The sequence below is a fragment of the Charadrius vociferus genome, unplaced genomic scaffold, assembly GCF_000708025.1.
Source record: "Charadrius vociferus isolate BGI_N301 unplaced genomic scaffold, ASM70802v2 scaffold56, whole genome shotgun sequence".
In the NCBI taxonomy this organism is placed as follows: Eukaryota; Metazoa; Chordata; class Aves; order Charadriiformes; family Charadriidae; genus Charadrius; species Charadrius vociferus.
Window position 1 is genome coordinate 3387298 of NW_009649057.1, and position 11733 is coordinate 3399030.

Here is an 11733-nt window from a genome sequence, read left to right on the forward strand (position 1 = left end):
CTGTGGCCTTCCTACTCCTCTCCCAACATCCACCCACCCATCCATCCTTCCATCCATCCCACGACAGCGCTCTCCCTCCAAGCGCAGTCCTTATGCCCCATCCAATTTTAAATCTCTGCTGAATTCAGGAGTGCCCGATACCGCTAGTGAAAAGTGTGCATGTGTGTAGGTGTGACGAAGGGTTTCTGTGATAAGACGCTCTTATCTTTGAGAAACTTGATTAAAATCAACACATTCATTTCATTCCACTTCACGAGGAACACCAAACATCAGCTGTGTAGCTGTGTTGATAAGCTCTTATCAAGCTCAGCAGCATGCTGTCATTTCGGATCTCTCCAGTTGCTGTCCTGCCATCCATAAAATGTTTCCCCAGATAGAAACTGTCTGCTCTCCCTACAGTAAAGTATTGTAACAGTTAGCACAACTTGTAAAAAGAGGGTTTTGTTTTATTTTCGTATACACAGAGATGTCTGGCTGACAGAAAATCTTTCACCATCTCTGATGACGTTAGTCAAACTTTATAGCACATGTTCAAATGTGAGTGTGGGGCAGTCCCTCAGCTAAAGGGCAATGAAAATACTGAGAGTCTTAAAGCACGAGGGTAGATTTAGACTAGATATAAGGAAGACATTTTTTAGAATGAGGGTGGTGAGATACCTCTTCTAGGTTGCCCAGAGAGGCGGTAGATGCCCCATCCCTGGAAACATTCAAGCTCAGGTTGGACGGGGCTCTGAGCAACTGGTCAAGTTGAAGATGTCCCTGCTCATGGCTTGGGGGCTGGACTAGATGATCTTTAAAGGTCCCTTCCAACCCAAACTATTCTATGATTCTATGTGTGAAGACATTTTGCTGGATTAGAGACAAAATTTCTGGGGTTAAGGATTCCTACAAGGTGATATGCCTCTGCTGAAAATTAAAATCAATTTAAATTAAATACAGTTAAATTAATTCTGAAAAACTTTGACTTATTTCACCACCTACGTGGGTAGGGAAGAACCTGAAACACAGAAAGTTACAGAAAATTACAGAAAGAGGGGAAAGCAATGCATATTTTGAAACACATTACAAGCAAGTTATTCCCGTCTTCTAGAAAAAGGGTTAACAGCCACCAAAACGCCATCCACCTTAGTCAGCACAGGACTTAGCGTGTACATGGTGTTTTGCTGTGTTCAAAGCATTGTGCAGACATTATCTAATTAATTTTCATGACACCCCTGTGAGACACCTGGGCTGGTATTGTTATCCCCATGTTGCTGGTAGAGAAGCACATCTGCACATGTCTCTACTGAGCTCTAGATCAGATTAGACGACAGTATTATGTACCTCCACAACTCATTTCTCTGTCCCAGACTAGTGCTATATGGGAAGTGTCCACTGCTTGTAATTTAAGGTTGCTCGTTCAGTGACGGCCCTTCCCTGGAGTGCGATGAGCCATAAACAATTTCTACATTCAGAAAGATCTTATTTCCTCATTGTCCACAAAGTATTGCCGCTGACAGGACCGAGGAAGGAGAATTCCACCTCTCTGTTGGCCAACTCCATGCCCTTGGATGCAACAAACAGTGCCCCGTCTATCAGCACTACGACTGTGACGCTCGTTACTGCTGCAGAGCGGACGCTCCTCTGCCAGAGCTGGCCTACACCCAGTGATCCTGCCTTCAGGAGGATCCACCCCCTCCCACACCAAGGGTTTCACTCATGTTTTCCAGTCACTGCAACTCAAAGCCTGACACACAAATTTAAACTGGCATTGATTTCACTTTGCACGGATCAATAAGACTATGGATGCGATGGTGGAAGAACAAGTGGACGGTATATCCCAGTGCCCAGGGGGTCTCCTCTCGCAGAGAAATGAGGTGAGGAGAACAGCTACGTGCAATTGTCTTGTAAATGCCCAACATGAATCACCCAGGAGTGTGAACCGCAGACCACAGACATTCTGCGGCTGCCCAAGCGGAGCAGCACCTTACTATTGGCCTCACGGCACTGCGAGTTGATTAAGTCACCAATTAACATTAGCAAGAATATCTGAACATGGATGTTGAGTGAGAGTGTAAATATGAATGATGTCTTGTCAACCCCTCCCTACGTGTCCCAGTTCCATGTACCCATGAAGGCGAACCGTCAGTTCGCCCCCCTGCGTGTTTCAGACGCTGAGGCTGCAATAGGAGTTCCTCCCGTGCCAGGGCTCCAGTGAGGAGGAAGTTGACTCAGTGAGGAAAAAGCGAGCAGCATTGCCAAGCCATTCTCAGAAGTACACATTGAGAACCTTGACTGCCCATTGCAAAACTCCCGCAAAATCTGAAAGCCGTTTTGCACAAAAGTCGGAAAAATAAAATAATAGCAGACCTATTTCATTTAATATCTTACATGAACCAATGTGCTACACATCAACGCTGCGCTGAATTCGGCCTTGAATGGCTTCAGAGGGAAGGATGAGCCTAAGAAAACCTTTACAATTTGCACAAAGGGAAATCTGGAGGAACGTCACCGCAGTAAGTGGCATCGCTTTTCATTTTCATCAATGTAAAGGAGAAAAAGACTCTGGTTTCTTGAGTTCAAATCAGGACACCAGATGAGCAAGCCTGGGCTTAAAAGTCCTACAGAACTGAAACGCCACAGACAAAGGCATTAAGAAACACTTATTGTGATGTTCTTCTTTCTGTTTACAAGTCCCCTTGTGGTCTTCTTAAATGGCCAGGGAACATTTTTAGCCACCCCCTCCAGGCTCCAGATTATGCCTCGGTTAGCAGATCATCTGGGCAGCTCTCTCTGTCTGTAACTCTATATGAATGACTTCAGTGACAAACAATACAACCATTCACTTTTTGTAAAAAAACAACCACTGCCACCAAATGTTTCCAATTTAAATATTTCTGGTTCTCTAGCTACTGGTTCCAATTTGGTATCAGCTACTGTCAGCCGTAAATCCCAATGAATTTTGAAGTCACAATCCTGAATTGAGTTCTGCAAATACAGAATTAAGAAGGAGAAATTAATATCTCCAAGTAGGAAGTTTAGACAAAGAACCCATCACATCCATTTTACAGAATTGTGGGTTACAGAAGCTCTTGCACGGGTACTGCCATTTAACAGTGGTTAATCATCACATGCTCCAGAAACTATGCATTCCTTGGGAAAGAAACAATATAGAGTATCTGAGAATGAAATCCTGGCACGGGACAGCTCATCCCATACTCTTGCAACCAAAATAGGGTGACTTCATCAAAACCGCCTATTTCAAATCATCCCTGGTCTATCCTAACTCCCCAAACGCACCTGGGAATTGCTTGCCAGAGGATGAGCTGGCCTCGACAAAAGCTACGCAAGGGACCCAAGGACCACTCTAAGAATTTACTGAGAGTATGTAATGAACAAGCGTAGGTGCCTGGGATATTCCCTGGCCGTGCTTATTTTACTAGGTCCACCTCAGGATTCTTCTGCTCCTGTTTTTGTGCCGGTAGTGTATGATTTCCTAAAGCGACATTTTCACACCAAGCTGAGTGCAAGGGGCAGTGGATTTCTTGCACACTTTTCGCTGTCCGCAGCGTGTTAAAAATATAGACTAAGGCAGACCTTTTCGATGCCATGAAAAGCTCCAAAGTGAGTTAGCGTCACATGTAGGCTGAAGTTCTGAGCCAGTTTTTACTTTATTCAAATCCATTCTGCCCATCCCTAATCTAAATGAGCTCAGTCATTAGCCTCTAAATCTTTATTTCTCTGTGCCAATATTGGCCCCAATTCAGCGAGGCACTTAAAGATGTGCTTAACTTCAAAAGCACGGTTAAGTCCCACTGATAGATTTGACTACAGGGGGATGTAAGCAAATAGCTAAGGGCTTTGCTAAATTGGGGTCTTAGTGACACAATCCTAGAAACATTTGTATTTTAACATGTTTATAGAGAATTATAACAATTAAGTGGAACTCTTCTTTCCTCGCATAAAAGCAATCCAGGACTTCCTCTTTCAAAAAGCTTACAGCAGCCAAACTTTCTTTTCCTAACCCTGGGGTCAAGCGCTTTTCCAAGAAGTCATCTTAACATAGTGCCCTAATTATTTGTTTCCTTCGTGATAGCTCTGACACACATACACGCAGAGGTGAGCGTAAAAGCTCATGGTATACACTTGTTATGAGAAGAGCCACAACATTATCCATCGTACATAGGAAAAAACTTCCTTTTCCACCATTCAAGCCAGCCTGGGCTGCAGATCTGAGGCACACTCTGGTTTTGTTCTATGCCACCATATGCACAGCTCACACAGAGATAACCTTCTGAGGGTGTTTCTAACAGATCTACCCTTACAGTGGGTTCACCTTCTCCTCTGTAGAGATCCCCCTAAAGGCAAGAGCAGGTTCTCTCTCTGATCCAAAGATATATGCACCATATTGAAAAGCAAGGGCGGCATTCTTTATTGTAGAAATAAGAAAGTATGAACTGCAAAGAAGAATGTATCTTCTTCAGTCTTCAGCTAAAACATGTTGGCCTCCTTGTACTAACACAAAATCTCAAAGAACACCTACCCGAATCCTCAGGGCTCGATGGCGACTGGGGAACCTGTGCTGACTGTGCCACTGGCAGACGGATGAAGCCCTTTCCTTTTAGGTGTTTGCCTTCAAATCTGGTCCATGAGAGTGACCAAAGTAGCGTTACCTATGGTCCCTTCAGCCATCTCACTGCCATCCCATTGGGCCTGACTCCGATAACGATCACAACAAAACCTTAATTCAAAATCCTAGGGTCAGGAATGGGGATAAACCCAGAGATTTAGGAAAAACACTTGATCCAACTCCAGGTAAGCTGCGGGGGCAGGAGAGGCACGAGCCAGCACGTCCCCTCTGCTGTCCCCACCACTGGCAGGACAACACTCTTCCTGGGGACTGGCTGTGCCTTCAGCCCACCCGCACCCCGTTGTGCGAGATATTCCTGCCTGGGGGGTCCGTATTGAGCCCGTAAGGCTCTGAAAGCCCCTTCGCCGTGCCAGCCCGGCCGCGGGGCCGCGTGCCTGGGCTTTAGCAGCCCCACGGGTCTCCCTGCCGCAGCCCGTCCAGGCAAACAAAGAAAACGCATCGCCTTCCACTTTAATAAAAGCCAAATGATGCCGTTTGCCAATTACCAAAATGGGGCGAAGGTTAAAAACCCACTGAATTATAACACATGTCACGGACCAAAGCTTCTATGATTAACAGTTCTGTGAGAAATTCATTAATTTCACCAGAAGCAAGCTGACAGAGATTGCGCTTAATGACAGAACGCAGGGCAGGGGAACGGCAGCTGAATCGGGAAAGAGAAAGCTGCATTAAATCACAAAAAAAGGAGACGAGGACACCCTTTTTTTCCACCCCCCCCTTATAAAAGGGAAAAAAATAACTGGAGTTATAAAGGGCGGTTGCATTTGTTCTGCTGCTGAAGATTTATCTTCATCATTTCTTGTTGGGGAAGCTGACAGCAGGAGAGAAGGAGACAAAGAGAGGAGCTGGAGCGGGCTAGGTCTCCCTGGGGCTTGTGTGGGGCAGCAAAGGGCGATGCTCGGTGGACGGCTCTCCGCAGAGGCCGGGGCGAGGACAGGCGGTGGCAGAGTGGCCAGGAGTGGGGCTTGGTCCCCAGCGCTGGTCCCCTCTGGCTGCCAAACGCCCAGATGTGCACGTTTATGGAGGAAGGTAAACCCCAAATCTCCCCCGCAGAAGCAATTTTGCAGCCCTAACGGTGAATTTGTACCAAGATTTAACCAAACAAAGCCAAGGAAAATCTTTTTGCGACACCGACTGGAAAGCATGAGGAGCTGCACAACATGGGAGAACACGGGCAGCCGGAGCCCGTGCCAGGGGAGGGGAGGCTTAGCTTCGTTATAAACAGGGAGTTAATGGAGGATAAGAAAGCTGGAGACTCCTGAAATCCCCAATTCTGACAGCTGAACTGGGGCATCTACCTGGGCTTTCACACCTCCCGCCGGCAGTCTCCAGGAGAGGATCAAATGGCACCCGGTGGGACGGAGGAGGGGACAGGTCTCATGAACGGGAAAAGCAGCACTACACGAGGACCGCCTCGCTGGGGACAGCAGACCCCCCCAGCTGGTGTCTCCCATACCCTAAAAAGGACAAACCCCCAATTTCTGAGGAAGCGCTGCCGCAGGCAGCCCCACCGCACCGGGCTTTCTTGCTGCTGGAGTGACTGCGGGGTGGGAAATGACACCTCTGCATCCGCACGCCCCGTCTCACCGTCCACTCCACGAGGCCAAATAGGAAATAATAAAAAGTCTAATAATTTGAGCTATAAAGCGCAAGAGAAGAACTAACTGGGCATTCTATCTGGTCTAAGGATGCAATGTGAAAATAAAGCGTGTCGTTTTTACAGCACATCTCCAGCAGTGAGGTAAACTTCTGCTGAAAACAAAAAAGAGCCTGTGGTCAGCTGCAGCAGAAAAAACAACAACTGGAAAAATACAACCGGAAAGTAGAGAGGATTTTTTTTTCAAACCCTCTATAAATGTCTTCAGAAGGATAGAATAGATTTTCAAAAGCGCTAACGATGACTGAGGAAAACTACCTATAAAGTTCGATGGGACTTCTTCCCTTCTAAAATATTAACTGTAATACATATTTTAAGAAAGAAGAGTGAGTGCATGTTTTATTTTCGGTTATTAAGTTGTCACTAACCCATGGGAGTGATCCATTCACCCTCAAAATAAGAGCTGTGTTAACTTTTAAGGGCCAATATATTTCTTTTCCCTCACTTATTTAAAGTCTGCACCCTTGCCTAGAAGTGCCTGTATCTGGCTGTAAATCCTCTCCAAACAAAATAATTCTCCTTAAAGAGAGAAAAATAATCTCTCTTGTAAAGAGAAGCCAAAAAGCAGGCAAAAATATCCCTGTTTACCGAAGGAAAATGAAAGCAGTACAATTGATGCTTACACGTAGGAAGGAAAGTTCCTTTAAAGATTAAATAAATACTTTAAAAATCATAATAGGCATATGCAGCCAGTGGGGAAAGGGGAGAAGGGAAGGATGTGCAGTGTGGGACTGGTGCTCAAAGAGGGTCTGATGGGGAGACCGTGAGCATGAGAAGCAGAAAACCCACATCCAGCTTCTGAACTGGTTGAGAATAACTTATAAAAATCCCACTCTTCCTATGTTCTTCCTGGATTGGGTAAAATAACGAAGGAAAAAGCTGGCCGGGGACAGCAAAGGCATCACCTATTTCCTGGCTGCACACCTAAATGCACAACTTTCTCTACATCTTGGAAGAAAGCATATATGGTGACCCAAAACGATCCCACCACAAGGCAAACGGGAGATTTCCCTTTATAGCACTGCCGTCAATGGGAAAAATCCCACTGATTTCAACTGGCTTTAGATCAGGGCTTTATTTCAGGGAGCTTCTAGTTCCTTGACTGACATGGGAAACTTTATGATCAATCCAGCGCTGTAACCTGCAAGACCTAAAACGTTACTTTGAACGCGGGAGGCTCTGAGAGAAGTTTCTGAGCGCGAGGGGTTGAGATGGTTCAGTGCATCACGAAAAGAAAACAACGCAACAAAAAAAATCAAGAAGAAAAAGAAGAGGCAAACGGTGGGTGCTTCTTCTTCAGGAGATTTCTAAAGGTTAGTTTGCTGGGCTGCAGAGGCGCACTGAAGCTTTGCCTAAGGGGAATGCATTTTTTTATTAAGGAAATAACTTTCTAAACACTGAGCACTTCTAATTTCGTAAGTGAACAAATGGTTCAATTCCTACTGAAAACTTGAGAGGGAGGAATGTGGTCCTGCGTCTCAGCCCTCTCGAGCTCCCTGTCGCTTCTCACCATCTCCTTCCAGTGGGTCTTTCTCGCTCTTTTTCTGTCCCGCTTCTGCATTGGGATTTGGCCAAACTTCCACAACTAGACTCCTCATCTGAAACCTGATCCTGCTGTCTTTGGGCCTCTGCATTTATACAACCTATTGCACAGAATGATCAGACTCCTTGAATCTAGGTCAGAACACACTGACTGGATTGATTTAGCTATAGATATGCTCCTTTTTTTTTATTATTTTATTTTATTTTCCCTTCCCTCTCCCCCTTCTCACCCTCCCGCCTTTCCTGGAATAAAAGCAGCTCCTAAAACCAAGCCAGAACATTATCAAAAAACCTGACAGCTTGCTTAGGAGGCTGAGCAGAGGTTTGCTGGGATATGCAACTTGTTTTACTATTGCTGCCGCTATGGTATGACGACTGCTCACAACTTTGAATTCACAAAGGAAAAAAAAAATAATGATTCTTTCAGGGGTTTTGCTAAATTCTCCCCTCTTCTTTTCACTGCCTCGCTGAAAGGATCCATGAAGCTGCCGCACCAGAGGCCACGAAAGGTCACAATCTCTGTGGGATGCTGTAAAGCAGAGACTGCGAGGGGTTGGTGGTGATCTATTGATGTGTCTGTAATAACAACAAGAATAAAACGGTAGCCATAAACCTTTCATCCTGGGGGGTCCCACAGAGCTTTTCAGAAGGTGGGCCGGATCCGGAGAGGTACTGAGGGCCCTTACGTGGCCCTGAAAGCACCGCGACTGCCGGTGGCCAAGCACCCGCTGCTCAGGGCCAAGCACCTTGCAGGATCCGGCCCCGCTGGGGCACAAGCATCACTTTGTCTCCGCGCAACCGCTTCCGTGGGAGGTCCCTGTAGCACTTCAGCAGCACAAAGCGGTTTAGATTGAAGCCGGTGCGTGAGTGGCGAAAACGACGCCGTACTGGGGAATGTATGGAGAGCTAACTGGCCCCAATTCCAAGCTTGGAATAAAAGAAGGAGGAGAAAGGAAGAGGAAATAATTCACTAACAGTATCCCATGCGGGTTAAATGTCCCATCCATCCTGATCAATGAGAACACTGCCGGTTTTTTACCAGCGACACAAAAGGGTCAGCAGGGTTCAGCCGCGGTGCCCCTCCTGCCTCCTCTTAACCCCCGGCACAGGCGGCGGCGCGGGGGCGGTGGGTGGCGAGGCCGAAGGACGCAAGCTGACAGGCTCACCTCTGCTCCGCCGGGCTGTAGGTCTGTCCTCGCTGGCAGCTGCTGATGGTGATGGGGTCGAAGTTGTGGAAGGAACGCAGGGCCACCCCGGAGATGGCCACAAACTGGGAGCTGAAGCTAATGAGGACAGCCTGGGTGTGATAAAAAGGGTGACTGAGGTCATGGATGACGGGGATAATCAGGGGATTGTTCCTGCAGCTCAGGACGTGGACACCTGCCAGAGGAGAGACAAGATCAGAGGAAGGGTCAGACTTAACACAATCGCTTCCCAAAGCCGTGGGCACTTCAGAAGCATTTCACCCATAGGAACGGCCCTATAGAGCTGAAAAGTTATGGTAAGCTGCCTGGAGGGGCTTCCCAAATCACTCCGGAGAGCTTAGCAGAGAAGTATATCCCTCCAGACAGCTGAAGAAAGGCTGCCATTCTCTCCGCAAGCGCGGCAGGCTCTCAGAGCCGTTTCTTTAGACCACAGCTACGTTTCTATTGTGCTCTGTTAAATCAGGAGCAACCATCACGGAGGAAGCGGAGTCGCACTATTGTAAAACCGGTCTGAGAGGACAGTCGGAGCCTTTATACCGCGCATCAAATGGTGCCGGCAGGCTGGGTGGCTTTGTGCACCACGGGCAGTGCACCAGTGGCTTTTTTGTAGCTGTGAATGTCATTAGCGCTCCGCGTAAAACTTTATTTTGCATGAGCTTTACACCAAACATGTCCAGTTTTGATTATTTTTTTTTGGATGGTTTTCAGCCTTAGGGTATCTTGCTCTTTGCTAAAAAAGGCAAAGATGGTCCTGGAGAGAGAAACGAGGGTGATGGACACACTGAGGATTTTAGAGGTGATCTCATTTGAGAAGAAAATGATCGTGTCTTGGGAAAATAAAAGTGTCTCAAGAGGTTGATGTGCACAGAAGCACCAGAGAGGTGACAAGGAGACTTCTTAATCCCTTTTCTTCAGCAGAGAAGGCACTCGGTGATAGTCGGGAGGAAATTCCCACTTTCGAGCAGAGGCAACCTGAATCCAAATGGGCCAAATCCATCTCAGAGGTAACTCAAAGGACAGACAGCTGTCAGTTGCCCTCAAAATTCATTAATTGAGATTCCCGGCCTGACGGCTGCCTGCAAAACCCTGCCTCCGCGGCTCCGTGGCATCGCTCCGAGGATCAGCTTGGCTCCAGCTCCATTCGCTTCACTGGAGCTCCCCCAGCAACGGCTTTGGCCCAGGCCCTTTGGCTACCCCGATACACTTACGAATTTGAAAATAAAATAAATTCTATTTGCATGTTTAACTGGCTCAGGGATTTCTATTATTTTTTTTTCCAGTTCAGGTTTCTTGACTCAAAAGGGAAGGAATAAAAAAGTTTTCATTTTTCTCCTTAGAAAGTGATTTCCTGTGAATTAAGAGAGACTTCTGACCACTCTCTTTAAACAGCTATCTCCCACTCTCTACTTTAAAAAAACCTTCCTGTAATAAAAAAAATAAAATAAAATAAAAAAGCAAACCTCGCTTTGTTTTGGTCTTTACCTGACCCTGAAATAACCTCCCTGTCTACTTGCCTCCCACAGGTCTTTTGATATCAGCTCCTTGTGGAACGGTGCACGTTTCTCACTTACAAACAGGTGCAGTTAATACTCGAAATCCCGGGTTCCCAAATTCCTTGGAAGTTTCTGCCTTCTCTGATGGAAAGCCAAGAAAGACCTTATGGTATGAGGCTGTTTATTCACTTCAATTTCATTCCTTGCACTCAGGTGCTGTCCACAACAAAACAGACCCTCAGAGCTGTGCTGCAGTCGCCGGTGCTTTCTGACCCAGACGAGGTAAACGGGCACTGAACAGGTCAGGTGCATTTAATTAACCCGCCTTCATAAGCAAAACCCACTCAAGATAGCCCAGGTGCCCGCGGTAGGGGAGTTAGAGCTGTCTCCATGCTTGCCCCTGTCTTTGTATCCACCTATTCAACGCTCAACAGCTCTTGCAAAGTTCCCAGCGGCTCAACCCCAGTGTCTACAACGGCTCTGCACTAACAGCGCGGAGGTGTTTGGCATCCCAACCTCTCCATCTCCTACCAAGACTCATTATCTTCTGGGAGTCCACACGGTAAAAACTCGCTCTGATCAAGGTGGGAAACTGCACTTCTGGACAGACTGCAGTTTGCTCACGGGAGTGGCTTTAGCACACCGGGGACCGATCGAGTTTTAATTTATTGCTACTTCCTTTTGGATGTGCTTTTAGTTTGCCACTGACTTCTGCTTAAGGCTGGCTACCCGTCTGCAGTCAATCCTGCACCCAGGGCATGCCAAAGTGTGCATCTCAGCTGCAGTTCCTCGCTTGCCATGGTGATAATTCAAACACACGGAATACAATACCCAGGAAAAGGACTTAATGCTGCACCCAGAACTCAGACAAAACAGGGACTGGGGGCTCTGCCTGAGTGAGAACCGCTGGGTAGCCTACCTCCACCTCTCCTCTGCTCCAGGCCAGCCTCTTCTGAAAAGGTCAGAGGGGCTTTTCCATGATGAAGGCAGCGTTTCAGCTGTGAAGATCTCCAGGCATCAGTCTGAGCCATGCCAAACCCATGTTGCAACTTCATCGAGGATTTCAAAACCTAACCCTCGGTTTCCTCTTTGCTCCTCTTTCTTGTTCTCTTTCTCTCACAGTCTGTCTGTCTGTCTCTATAAAATGTCGCATGAAGTATTTGTTGGCATGCCAGTGTCTCCATCATTTATTTTTCAGAGGGAAAG

General features: G+C 46.9%; 1 protein-coding gene across 1 annotated transcript in view; it reads right to left on the minus strand.

The window, feature by feature from the left end:
- Window positions 1–11733, minus strand: part of PAPPA (pregnancy-associated plasma protein A, pappalysin 1) — a 181814-nt gene that overhangs the window by 39878 nt on the left and 130203 nt on the right. The window contains exon 13 of the mRNA XM_009888046.1: window positions 8996–9209. Within this exon, the coding sequence (XP_009886348.1) occupies window positions 8996–9209 (214 nt within the window). The remainder of the gene's footprint in view (window positions 1–8995; window positions 9210–11733) is intronic.